General features: G+C 42.6%; 1 protein-coding gene across 1 annotated transcript in view; it reads left to right on the top strand.

Annotated features, from left to right (window-relative positions):
* Positions 1–13,695, top strand: part of dpy (dumpy) — a 177,850-nt gene that overhangs the window by 148,692 nt on the left and 15,463 nt on the right. Inside the window, exons 46-66 of the mRNA XM_065500045.1 lie at positions 38–991; positions 1,070–1,372; positions 1,435–1,776; positions 1,833–3,158; positions 3,279–3,593; positions 3,670–4,347; positions 4,389–4,684; positions 4,753–5,788; positions 5,846–6,184; positions 6,241–7,500; positions 7,577–7,894; positions 7,957–8,913; positions 8,977–9,624; positions 9,694–10,011; positions 10,084–10,410; positions 10,472–10,768; positions 10,830–11,795; positions 11,864–12,517; positions 12,582–12,890; positions 12,960–13,280; positions 13,322–13,673. Of these exons, the coding sequence (XP_065356117.1) occupies positions 38–991; positions 1,070–1,372; positions 1,435–1,776; positions 1,833–3,158; positions 3,279–3,593; positions 3,670–4,347; positions 4,389–4,684; positions 4,753–5,788; positions 5,846–6,184; positions 6,241–7,500; positions 7,577–7,894; positions 7,957–8,913; positions 8,977–9,624; positions 9,694–10,011; positions 10,084–10,410; positions 10,472–10,768; positions 10,830–11,795; positions 11,864–12,517; positions 12,582–12,890; positions 12,960–13,280; positions 13,322–13,673 (12,316 nt within the window). The remainder of the gene's footprint in view (positions 1–37; positions 992–1,069; positions 1,373–1,434; positions 1,777–1,832; positions 3,159–3,278; positions 3,594–3,669; positions 4,348–4,388; positions 4,685–4,752; positions 5,789–5,845; positions 6,185–6,240; positions 7,501–7,576; positions 7,895–7,956; positions 8,914–8,976; positions 9,625–9,693; positions 10,012–10,083; positions 10,411–10,471; positions 10,769–10,829; positions 11,796–11,863; positions 12,518–12,581; positions 12,891–12,959; positions 13,281–13,321; positions 13,674–13,695) is intronic.

The following is a 13,695-nucleotide window of genomic DNA, read 5'->3' on the forward strand; positions in this document are numbered from 1 at the left end:
GAGTATTTTGAATTTTAATACTACAAACTTTTTGTAGAACAAGATTTACCCATACATCCTTGCCAACCTTCACCCTGTGGTCCCAATTCACAGTGCAGAGAAGTCAACCAGCAGGCTGTGTGTTCATGCATAGAAGGTTTCATGGGAAGTCCACCGCTATGCAGACCAGAATGTACATCTAATACAGAATGTGCTTTGAATTTGGCTTGCTTAAATCAGAAATGTAGCGATCCTTGTCCTGGTGTATGTGGTCGCAATGCCTTGTGCCATGTCAACAACCATAGTCCGTATTGTAGATGTCCAGATAGGTACGACGGTAATCCATTTGTTAGCTGTCAACCAAGACTAGAATCACCCTCGCCACCTGTAAGACAACCTTGCCAACCTTCACCTTGTGGATCATACTCTCAATGTCGCGAAGTAGGCGATAGTCCATCATGTTCGTGCCTGCCTGATTACGTGGGTGCACCGCCAAATTGTAGACCCGAATGTGTTACTAGTTCAGAATGTCCTTCGAATCAAGCTTGCATTAATCAAAAGTGTAAAGATCCCTGTCCTGGTCTCTGTGGGGCTGAAGCTGAGTGTCGTGTTATTTCTCATACACCCAGTTGCTATTGTCCACAGGGCTATGAAGGCGATCCCTTCTTACAATGTACTAGGAAACAGGTAGCGCCACAGTTGGATCATGTTGATCCTTGCAATCCCAGTCCTTGTGGCCAAAATGCGCGTTGTGTTGCTAGAAATGATGCGGGCTCATGTCAATGCTTCCCCGAATATTTCGGCAATCCTTATGAAGGTTGTCGTCCTGAATGTGTGCTGGACTCTGATTGTGCCAGCAATTTGGCCTGTCAAAATATGAAATGTCGGGACCCATGTCCAGGAACATGTGGCCAAAATGCCATATGTAATGTTCTCAATCATGTACCAAGATGTTCCTGTATAACCGGTTATGAGGGAGATCCTTATCGTTCTTGCTTACCTGTTAAACAACGTAAGTTTTTAATAACGTCAGGTTTATTTTTAATCAACTCAATTCCATTTATCTATTCGACTTTGTTAGACATCAAAGAGTATGTTAATCCTTGCCAACCATCACCATGTGGACCTAATTCGCAATGTCGTGAAATAAATGAACAACCCGTTTGTTCATGCTTACCGGATTACGTTGGTAGTCCACCGCTTTGTAGGCCTGAATGTACTCAATCGTCGGAATGTGCTTTCGATAAGGCTTGTGTTAATCAAAAATGTGTAGATCCTTGTCCAGGAACATGTGGCACTAATGCCAATTGCAGAGTTCATAATCATAGTCCATTGTGTACTTGTAGATCCGGCTTCACAGGAGATCCGTTCTACATTTGTCGTCCCATACCACGTAAGAATATTGGAAATGTTTGCATCCTACGTTATTTTAAATTTGTGTTTCTATTTCTAAAGCTCAACCTCCAATACAAGTTCAGAAAACGCCACAAGATCCGTGTGTACCTTCTCCATGCGGATCGAATTCACAGTGTAGGCGCGTAGGAGATTCATTCTCTTGTTCGTGTTTACCAAATTATATAGGTGCGCCTCCTAGTTGTAGACCTGAGTGTGTTATTAATGCCGATTGTCCTAGTAATCAGGCATGTATTAATGAAAAATGTCGCGATCCTTGTGCTGGAGCCTGTGGTTTAGGTGCTCTCTGCGAGGTAAATAATCACACACCCAACTGCAGGTGTCCTGCTGGTTTTACTGGAGATCCATTCTCTGTTTGCGAAACTGCCCCACCACCACCACCATGTAAGCTTTTTTTCTTAAGTAACGAATAGTACAAAATTAAAATGACATTTTCTTAGCTCCTGTCAAAGACGATCCCTGCAACCCATCGCCATGTGGCCCCAATGCTCAATGTAATAACGGTGTTTGCTCTTGCATAGCTGAATATCAAGGCGACCCTTATACCGGTTGCCGACCGGAATGTGTATTGAATTCGGATTGTTCTCGCGAATTAACTTGCATACAAAACAAATGTCGCGATCCTTGTCCGGGAACTTGTGCCACGAATGCTTTCTGTCAGGTTATCAATCACATACCAATGTGCACCTGTCCTGAAGGCATGGCCGGCAATGCCTTCGTTTTATGTTCTCCCATACCACGTAAATATCAATCGCTTGAAGTACATGTACCAGAAGTAAAAGTTAACTTTAATGTTGTCTACATTTTAGCACCAGTTAAAGGCAATCCTTGTCAACCATCACCTTGTGGTCCAAACTCACAATGTCGTGAAGTAAATTCACAAGCCGTATGCTCATGCTTACCCAATTATTTGGGAGTACCTCCGGCGTGTCGTCCAGAATGTACCGCTAATCAAGAATGTCCAGCCAATTTGGCATGTGTCAATCAGAAATGTGTTGACCCATGTCCAGGATCTTGTGGAAGAAATGCTCAATGTTCTACAGTTAATCACAACCCATTCTGCACCTGCTTACCTCGTTACACAGGAAATCCGTTTGTAGCCTGTCAACCCATCATAGAACCACCACCACAAGACACACAGCCTCAGGATCCTTGCCGACCATCACCATGTGGCCCTAATTCTCAATGCAGAGCGGTTGGTGATACTCCATCTTGCTCGTGCCTAGATGGTTTCGTAGGCTCAGCTCCATACTGTAGACCCGAATGTGTATCCAACTCTGAGTGTCCAACCAACATGGCCTGTATTAATCAAAAGTGTAAAGATCCTTGCATAGGACTATGTGGTTCTTCGGCCATATGTCGTGTAGTTTCACATACTCCTATGTGTACATGTCAAACTGGTTTCACGGGAGATCCATTTACTTTGTGCTCTCCTATACCAGTTCGAATACAAGAGGAACCTTTACAACCATGCAATCCTTCGCCATGTGGTGCAAATGCTCAGTGTACAGAACGCAATGGTGCAGGAGCTTGTCAATGTTTGCCTGAATTCTTTGGAAATCCTTATGAAGGCTGCAGGCCTGAATGTGTTTTGAATTCAGATTGTCCCACCAACAAAGCCTGCCACAACCAGAAATGCCGTGATCCCTGCCCAGGTACTTGCGGCAATAATGCGGAATGTTCGGTATTAAATCATGTACCCAACTGTAATTGCTTTATTGGTTATATTGGAGATCCTTACAGTTATTGTTCCAAACCCCAAGAACGTAAGCTAATATGAAAAAAAAACACATTTTTTCTACATAATTTACTTACTTTAATATTTAGTAGTTAGAGAAGGTAGTTACTAACGTGTGTTTTTAATATTGTATATTATTTAAATATAGCCATACGTCAAGAATATGTTAATCCCTGTCAACCTTCGCCATGTGGTCCCAACTCGCAATGTCGTGAAATCAATGAACAGACCGTGTGCTCATGTCTTCCCGAATTTATAGGCGTAGCACCAGCATGTCGCCCTGAATGCACTACAAACAATGAATGTCCTTCGGATAAGGCATGTATAAATCGTAAGTGTTCAGACCCTTGCCCTGGAGTTTGTGGTCAGAATGCTGAATGTCAAGTTCGAAATCACAATCCATTATGTTTATGTCGTCCTGGTTTGATTGGTGATGCATTTGTGCGCTGTTACCCACAACCATGTAAGCTATTCATACAGTAAAGACCCCGGAGAAAATTTGTATTTATGTTGTTTTTTGTTCACACTCAAATAATTAGCTCCGCTACCCCCTGTTAAAGATGTTCAGATTTATCGTGATCCATGTGCACCATCACCTTGTGGACCATTTTCGCAATGCCGCAATCAATATGAAACGCCTTCTTGCATGTGTCTGCCCAATTATATAGGCTCACCTCCGAACTGTAGACCCGAATGTTCAATTAACGCTGACTGTCCTTCTAGCCAAGCATGTATTAATGAGAAGTGTCGCGATCCCTGTCCTGGAGCGTGTGGTATTAACACCGAATGTACAGTCATTAATCATATACCTAATTGCAAATGTCAATTGGGATATGTGGGTGATGCCTTCGTGGTCTGTCAACCAGCACCTCCTCCAGCAAAAATTGTAAAAGATGAACCACGGGACCCATGCTATCCCAATCCTTGTGGTTCCAATGCAGTTTGTTCTGGTGAAGGCGTATGTTCTTGTTTGGCAGATTACCAAGGCGATCCCTATGTGGCTTGCAAGCCAGAATGTGTACTTAACTCGGAATGTCCGAGTAATCAAGCTTGCATAAATCAAAGATGTCGCGATCCTTGTCCTGGCACATGTGCCACTAACGCCATATGCGAAGTACGAAATCACATACCAATGTGTCATTGTCCTGATCGCATGACTGGTAACGCATTTGTAAACTGCCAACCCGTACAGCAAAGTAGGTTAAATTTAATAAATCGTCAAGTACTCGATATATAATATGTAATTGTCTTAATATAGCTGACGTGTATCGCAACCCCTGTCAACCTTCTCCGTGTGGACCCAATTCGCAATGTCGTGAAATAAATAATCAAGCTGTGTGCTCATGTCTACCAAACTTCTTAGGCTCTCCTCCTAGCTGTCGCCCAGAATGCACCACCAATTCAGAATGTCCAGCTAATCTAGCCTGTCAAAATCAAAAGTGTATTGATCCTTGTCCGGGAACATGTGGAAGGTTTGCCCTCTGCAATGTTGTTAATCACAGTCCATTCTGTACTTGTGTTCAAGGTTACACCGGAAATCCATTCATACAGTGTCATAGAATAAGTAAGTTGTTTAGGAATTTAGTTTTTCCGTGGACATTATTAAATAATCTTGTTGTCAATTAATGAAAACAGTTGAACCTCAACGAGACGTAGAAACTTTGAATCCGTGCCAACCATCACCATGTGGTCCAAATAGTATTTGCAAAGCCATAGGAACCACTCCATCGTGTTCATGTATACCAGAGTTTGTGGGACAACCACCAAATTGTCGGCCAGAATGTGTAACGAACTCGGAATGTCCATCGCATCAAGTATGCTCTAATCAAAAATGCAAAGATCCATGTCCTGGTTTATGTGGTCAAAGTGCGCTTTGTCGAGTTTATAGCCACACGCCAATGTGTTACTGCGAGAATGGCTACACCGGTGATCCGTTTGTTGCCTGTCTCCCTGTACCTCAACAGAGCCCTATTGAAACTGTCGATCCTTGTAACCCTTCACCTTGTGGACCTTATGCTGAATGTCGTCAACAAAATGGTGTGGGATCTTGTCAATGCCTACCAGAATATTTCGGCAATCCATATGAAGGTTGTCGACCGGAATGTGTAGTCGATTCCGATTGTCCTTCGAATAGAGCATGTGTAAATGAGAAATGTAAAGATCCCTGCCCTGGTACTTGCGGTCTCAATGCTGAATGCTTTGTTCGGAACCATCAGGCAACTTGTAACTGTTTATACGGTTATCAAGGAGATCCATATCGTTATTGTGCAAAGGAGGAAAAACGTAAGAACATCAATCAATATGTGCCTAACAAAGTATATAATATTGTCATTCCACCTTTAGAAATTATTCGTGAATATGTTAATCCCTGCCAACCATCTCCTTGTGGCCCCAATTCACAATGTAAGGAGGTCAATGAACAAGCTGTTTGTTCTTGTTTACCTGAATATGTAGGAGCTCCTCCTACTTGTAGACCCGAATGTACATCAAGTTCAGAATGCCCCACGGATATGGCATGCATTAATCAAAAATGTAAAGATCCTTGTCCAGGTGTCTGCGGCTTGCAGACCTTGTGCAATGTTCGTAATCATGTGCCTTTATGCAGTTGTCAAATTGGTTATACTGGAGATCCCTTCACACGTTGTTATCCCATACCTCGTAAGTTATATCAGGCTATTGTTCAAAAGACATTTGTTGATATGTCCCAAATTTTAGCAAACCCACCTGTAGTGTACGCTGAACCTATACGCGATCCATGTGTCCCTTCACCTTGTGGCGCTAATGCACAATGTCAAAACAGAAATGGTCAGGCATCATGTTCATGTCTTCCTAACTTCTTTGGAGCTCCTCCTAGCTGTCGTCCAGAATGTTCCACAAATTCAGAGTGTCCTCTAAATATGGCATGCATTAATATGCATTGCATAGATCCTTGTCCTGGATCATGTGCATACAATGCCTTATGTACTGTTCAAAATCACATACCTAGTTGTCATTGTCCCGAAGGTTATGCTGGGGATCCATTTACTGTCTGTCAATTAGCACCAACACGTAAGCGTTTCAACGAATATTATTTTTAAATTGTATTACAAATATTTCGCTTACTTCTTTAGCAAAACCCATTGTAAAAGATGACCCTTGTAATCCTTCACCGTGTGGTACAAATGCTCTGTGCAATAATGGTCAGTGTTCGTGCGTACCCGAATATCATGGCGATCCTTATGTAGCTTGTCGACCCGAATGTGTTCTAAATACAGAATGCTCACATAATAAGGCATGTATTCGTAATAAATGCGTGGACCCTTGTCCAGGCACTTGTGGAAATAATGCTTTATGTGATGTTTACAATCACGTACCAATGTGTCGCTGTCCTGAAGGAATGACTGGAAATGCCTTTGTTCAATGTGATGTTGAACCAATGCCAATCGAAACAAATCCATGCCAGCCTTCGCCTTGCGGACCGAATAGTCGTTGTAGAGTTCATCAAAATACAGCAGTATGTTCCTGTATTGAAAGTTATATTGGAAACCCACCATCTTGTAGACCGGAATGTACTATCAATTCGGACTGTGCACCACAAATGTCTTGTCAAAATCTCAAATGTGTGGATCCCTGTCCGGGATCATGCGGTTTGAATGCAATGTGTCATGTAGTTAACCATGCTCCAATTTGTACTTGTCCAATACGCTTTTCTGGAAATCCTTTCGTAAGCTGCCAACCTACAGTAGAACCACCTAGGAAATTGGAAGATAAACCAGATGCATGTCAGCCGTCTCCATGTGGTCCTAATTCCCAATGCCGTGTTGTCGGAGACTCTCCTTCGTGCTCTTGCTTAGCTGATTTTACAGGATCTCCACCTAACTGCCGCCCAGAGTGTGTAGCTAACTCAGAATGTCCATCAAACAAAGCATGCATTAATCAAAAATGTAAAGATCCCTGTCCTGGAGTATGTGGTCAGAATGCTTTATGTAATGTTTTCTCACACACGGCCATGTGTACTTGCTCATCTGGCTATACGGGGGATCCATTCACAGGATGCACCATACCACCGGTGAGACTTACAGATCATGTCACTCCTTGTCAACCGAATCCTTGTGGTTCCAATGCTGTCTGTCGACAAGAAAACAATGCCGGATCGTGTCAATGTCTATCGGAATATTTTGGAAATCCCTATGAGGGCTGCAGACCAGAATGTGTGTCAAATTCAGACTGCTCTTCGAATAAAGCCTGCGTTAATCAAAAATGTCGCGATCCATGCCCAGGTGTATGTGGCTTAAATGCTATCTGTAGTGTAGTGAATCATTTACCAACTTGTCAGTGTATGCCAGAATATATAGGAGATCCTTATCAGTATTGCCAAATACCAGAAAAACGTAAGTTTAATTAGCTTCATAGGTTACAACATAAAGAAACATGTCATCTAAACCATCTCCTGTCTACTGAATTTAGCAATTATTAAAGAATATGTGAATCCTTGCCAACCTTCGCCTTGTGGACCCAACTCTCAATGTCGTGAAGCTAATGGTCAAGCAGTTTGCTCTTGTTTGCCCGATTACATGGGAGTACCTCCCACTTGCCGTCCAGAATGCACTACAAATTCGGAATGCTCATTCGACAAAGCCTGTGTAAATCGTAAATGTGTAGACCCTTGTCCCGGATCATGTGGTAGTAATGCTGACTGTCGTGTAGTTAGCCATTCACCTATATGTACATGTAGGAATGGCTTTACTGGCAATGCATTTACGCGCTGTTATCCCATTCCACCTAGTAAGATTTTCATAGATTTCATTTGAAGATATATGTATATCATTAACCTAATTTATGTTTAGCACCTTCACCAATACCACAAAAGGATGTTTCACCTAATCCTTGTTTGCCGTCTCCATGTGGACAATTTGCCGAGTGTCGTGACGTAGGAGGTTCATCTTCTTGTTCCTGTTTACCAACATACAGAGGATCACCACCTAATTGTAGACCTGAATGTACTATAAATTCGGATTGTCCCAGTTCATTGGCCTGTATAAATCAGAAATGCCAAGACCCCTGTCCCGGAGCTTGTGGCTTTAGTGCCGAATGCCATGTCGTTAATCACACTCCCATATGCCAATGCATTCAAGGTTTGATAGGAGATCCATTTGTTAGTTGTCGTCAACCACCAGTAGAACCAATAAAAACACCTCCTTCCAATGAAGATCCATGCAATCCGTCACCTTGTGGAGTTAATGCGATATGTCGCAACGGTGATTGTTCATGTTTACCGGAATACCAAGGAAATCCCTTGATTGGTTGCAGACCTGAATGTGTTCTTAGTTCCGATTGTCCTACGAATAGGGCTTGTATTAATCAGAAATGTCAAGATCCTTGCCCTGGTACGTGTGCTTCCAACGCCATTTGTGAAGTTCATCAACATGTGCCCATGTGTCATTGTCCCGAGGGTATGATTGGCAATGCATTTACCCAATGTGAGCCCATACCACCTGTTAGATTAAGCCAACCTTGCCAACCATCACCGTGCGGTCAAAACGCTCAATGTCGTGTTTTAAATGACCAGGCTGTCTGCTCTTGTTTGCCAAATTATATAGGAGCACCACCTACATGTAGACCGGAATGTACAAACAACAATGAATGTGCCTTGAATAAGGCTTGCTTGCAACAGAAATGTAAAGATCCTTGCCCTGGGGCATGCGGATCTAATACCGAATGTTCGGTACACAATCACAGTCCCATTTGTCGTTGTATAAGTGGATTCAATGGTAATCCATTTATCGGCTGTCAACCAATAAGAAGTAATTTTGTTAATATTAATTATTTTAGTAGAAAACCCCTTGATAACAAATATTATTTTTTAGTTGTTCCCCAACTTGATACTCCCAAATACAAAGATCCTTGCCGACCATCCCCTTGTGGTCCCAACTCAGAATGTCGAGCAATTGGCGAAAGTCCTTCATGCTCGTGCTTGAAAGACTTTATAGGTTCCCCACCAAATTGCAGACCGGAATGTGTAACGAACTCGGAGTGTCCCTCAGCAGAGGCTTGTATTAATCAACATTGTCGTGATCCTTGTCCCGGAGTATGTGGCTCTAATGCCGAATGCCGTGTCATTAATCATACGCCTATGTGTTATTGCCCTAGCGGTTACTCAGGAGATCCCTTCTCAGTATGTTTAATGGTTAAAGATACTCCTATAGAATCAGTACGACCATGCCAACCCAATCCTTGTGGTCCAAATGCTGAGTGTTTAGAACGTAATGGAGTAGGAGCCTGTCAGTGCTTGCCACAATTCTTAGGAAATCCTTACGAAGGCTGCCGACCAGAATGTGTCATCAACTCAGATTGTCCAACGCATTTGGCTTGTATGCAAAACAAGTGCAAAGATCCTTGTCCTGGAACATGTGGCCGTAACGCCGAATGCCATGTACGCAATCACTTACCCACTTGTACTTGTATTACCGGTTATACTGGAGATCCATATTCGTACTGTAATCTTCAGCCAGAACGTAAGACAATTTCAGGAAACAATATCATGTTTAGATTTATAAATTTTACTTATTGTTACCCATCTTTAGCGGTATTTGATGTTGGCAATCCTTGTCAACCCTCACCTTGTGGTCCCAACTCAAAATGTCGCGAAGTAAAAAATCAAGCTGTATGCTCATGTTTGCCTGAATTTATTGGACAACCGCCAGCTTGTCGCCCAGAATGCACCATATCTAGTGAATGTTCATTTGATAAGGCTTGCAGTAATCAGAAATGTGTTGACCCTTGTCCAGGAACCTGCGGTATAAATGCAGAATGTCGCGTTTTAAATCACAGTCCCTTATGTTCTTGTCGCACTGGATTTACTGGAGATGCTTTCATAAGATGTCTTCCAATACCTCCAGAACGTAATATAAACAATTTTTACTCAAAAGACGAAACTAACTTACCACTCTTCTTAGCTCTTCCTCCGGTTATAGTAAAGGACGCATATAGAGATCCTTGTGTACCATCGCCATGTGGTATTAATGGCCACTGCAGAGTTGTAAATCAACAAGCCTCCTGTTCTTGTGTAACTGGTTATATAGGCTCCCCACCGAATTGTCGACCGGAATGTACTATCAATGCCGATTGTCCTTCGAACTTGGCTTGTATTAATGAAAAATGTCGTGACCCTTGCCCCGGTTCGTGTGGTATTTCAGCCCTATGCTCGGTGGTAACACACACTCCCATATGTTCTTGCCCTGCAGACTTTATGGGAGACCCCTTCACCGCGTGTCTACCAAAGCCAGCCTCTCAAGATCCAAGTAATATAGAATGTTTGCTTTAGTATACCATTATACTAAACTTTTTTAACCTATTTCTTAGTTGTACCAAAAGACCCTTGTCACCCTTCGCCCTGTGGTTCAAATGCTGTTTGTAATAACGGCCAGTGTACATGTCTGCCGGAATATCAGGGAAATCCATATGTTGGATGTAGGCCGGAATGTGTTTTAAATACCGATTGTCAACGTGATAAGGCATGCATACGCAATAAATGTAAAGATCCTTGCCCTGGAACTTGTGGTATTGGAGCTTTGTGCGAAACTTACAATCATGTGCCAATGTGTCGTTGTACTCCAGACATGACTGGTAATGCGTTTGTGCAATGTGTAGCCATAGAAAGTAAGATATCACGTTCAATTACAAATGTTGTTGCCATTACAATAAGAATTCTCGTTTTTAGCTCCGGTTCTCAAAACACCTAAGCATCCATGTCAGCCAACTCCATGTGGTCCAAATTCGCAATGCCGGGAACAAAACGAACAAGCTGTCTGCTCCTGTTTGCCAAATTATCTAGGTTCTCCCCCTGATTGCCGTCCTGAGTGTTCCATAAACTCCGATTGTCCACCTCATTTGGCATGTGTTAATCAAAAATGCCGAGATCCTTGCCCTGGTTCTTGTGGACTAAGAGCTGAATGCAATGTCGTTAACCATACGCCTTATTGCAAATGTCCACCGGGTTATACTGGAAATGCATTCGTTATGTGTCAAATTCTACCTCAACCACCAGTCAAGATACAACAAGAGCCCATCAATCCTTGCATACCATCACCATGTGGACCCAACTCAGAGTGCAAGGTTGATCGAGGTTCTGCTTCATGTTCCTGTCTACCGATTTACATAGGATCGCCACCTAACTGCCGACCGGAGTGTATAAGTTCATCGGAATGTGTAAGCAATTTAGCTTGCATTAATATGAAATGTCAAGATCCATGTCCTGGAGTCTGTGGCAAATCAGCTGTCTGTCATGTTGTTAGTCATACTCCCTCATGCACTTGCGTTAGCGGTTATATAGGTGATCCATTCACATTATGTTATCCACCACCACAAATTGAAAGGGAGCAAATTAATCCTTGCTCACCAAGTCCTTGTGGAGGCAATGCCAAGTGCCGCGAACTTAATGGAGCTGGTTCATGTCAATGTCTGCCAGATTATTATGGAAATCCTTATGAAGTTTGTCGCCCCGAATGTGTAGTGAATACAGATTGTCCCGCTAACAAAGCTTGTCAAAATCAGAAATGCCGTGATCCATGTCCCGGAGTTTGTGGTCAAAATGCCATGTGTAATGTCATCAATCATTTGCCAGCCTGTTCATGCTTTGATGGCTATACTGGAGATCCATATAGTTATTGCAATGTTATTAGAGAACGTAAGAATTTAAGCTATATTAGTTATATATTGTATGTAGTTGTACTAAATTGTTTATATGTAAATTAGCTATACGTGAATATGTCAATCCTTGTCAACCCTCACCATGTGGTCCCAATTCACAATGTCGCGAAGTGAATGAGCAAGCAATATGCTCCTGCTTACCTGAGTATATTGGCTCTTCACCGAATTGTAGACCAGAGTGCACAGTAAATTCAGAGTGTCCTGCGATAAAGGCTTGTGTCAATAAAAAATGTCAGGATCCTTGTGTCAACGTATGTGGCTTAAATGCGGAATGCCGTGTTATGAACCACTCCCCCATTTGTAGATGTAGTCCCGGTTATACCGGAGATGCATTTTCTAGGTGTTCGGCCATACCTGCGTTACCACCACCACTTAGGGAACCCTACAGGGATCCGTGTGTACCATCACCTTGTGGACAATATGCTCAATGTAGAGTGGTTAATGACAATCAACCTACTTGTAGCTGTCAGTCCACATACATTGGTTCTCCGCCCAACTGTCGTCCAGAATGTATTATTAATTCTGATTGTCCTAGTCACCAAGCATGTATAAATGAGCGTTGTAAAGATCCCTGTCCCGGTTCATGTGGTCTTAATGCTTTGTGTTCTGTACTTAATCATATACCGTCCTGTAATTGTCCGGAAGGTTATTCGGGCGATCCTTTCTCACGCTGTGTACCCAAGACCTCAGCTTTACCACGTAAGATTTTGTGAAAGCAAATAACTCAAAACATAAATTCAATTGGAATATACATTTTCTTTAGCTCCTTCGCCAACAGCCGATGATCCCTGTCAGCCTTCACCTTGTGGCCCCAACAGCGAATGCCAGAATGGCATATGCTCTTGTCTGCTAGATTACCAAGGTGATCCATACCGCGGTTGTAGACCAGAATGTATTTTGAACTCGGAGTGTTCTCGTGATAAGGCTTGTATAAATCAAAAATGTCGCGACCCATGTCCAGGAACCTGCGCCCCTAATGCTATTTGTGAAGTCCATAATCATGTGCCTATGTGCCATTGTAATGATGTCATGGAAGGCGATGCTTTCATAATGTGTAGACCCAAACAAAAACGTAATAACACGCTATTTATATATAATAACACAGAAATCACAAGATTGTTTTTAAATTTCTTAGTCGAAGATCCACCTCAGAATCCTTGTATTAAATCTCCTTGTGGTCCTAACTCCCAATGCCGCGAAGCAAATGGAGTAGCTTCGTGTTCATGTCTACCAGACATGTTAGGCTCACCTCCCTCTTGTCGACCCGAATGTATTACAAACTCCGAGTGTCCCTCCAATAGAGCCTGCTCAAATAGGAAATGTCAGGATCCTTGTCCTGGAAGTTGCGGATATCAGGCTTTATGTCACGTTGTCAGCCATAATCCTTTATGTTCTTGCCCATCCGGCTATACTGGCAGTCCGTTTGTCGCGTGCCAACCTATATTAAGTATGATTTGTTTTAGTTATTTTTCAAGCAACGATAATAATCTTTAATTTCAATAGTTCAACCCCAACTCGACATCGTACCACAAAACCCTTGCATCCCTTCACCATGCGGACCTTATTCTCAATGCGAAAATGTTCAAGGAGTAGCTTCTTGTAAATGCTTGCCTAATTACATAGGAAGTGCTCCTTATTGTCGCCCAGAATGTGTGTCTAATTCGGAATGTCATTCAAATATGGCCTGTATTAATGAGAAATGTCGAGATCCATGTCCCGGATTGTGTGGCAATAATGCTGAGTGCAGAACTGTAAATCACATTGCTATGTGTGTATGTGTTCACGGTTATATAGGTGACCCTTTCACAAACTGCCATGTGGATGTACCGCAAAAGCCTTATGTTCCACCTCGACCGCTATATCCTCAAACTACTAGT

The sequence above is a fragment of the Calliphora vicina genome, chromosome 2, assembly GCF_958450345.1.
Source record: "Calliphora vicina chromosome 2, idCalVici1.1, whole genome shotgun sequence".
Lineage (NCBI taxonomy): Eukaryota > Metazoa > Arthropoda > Insecta > Diptera > Calliphoridae > Calliphora > Calliphora vicina.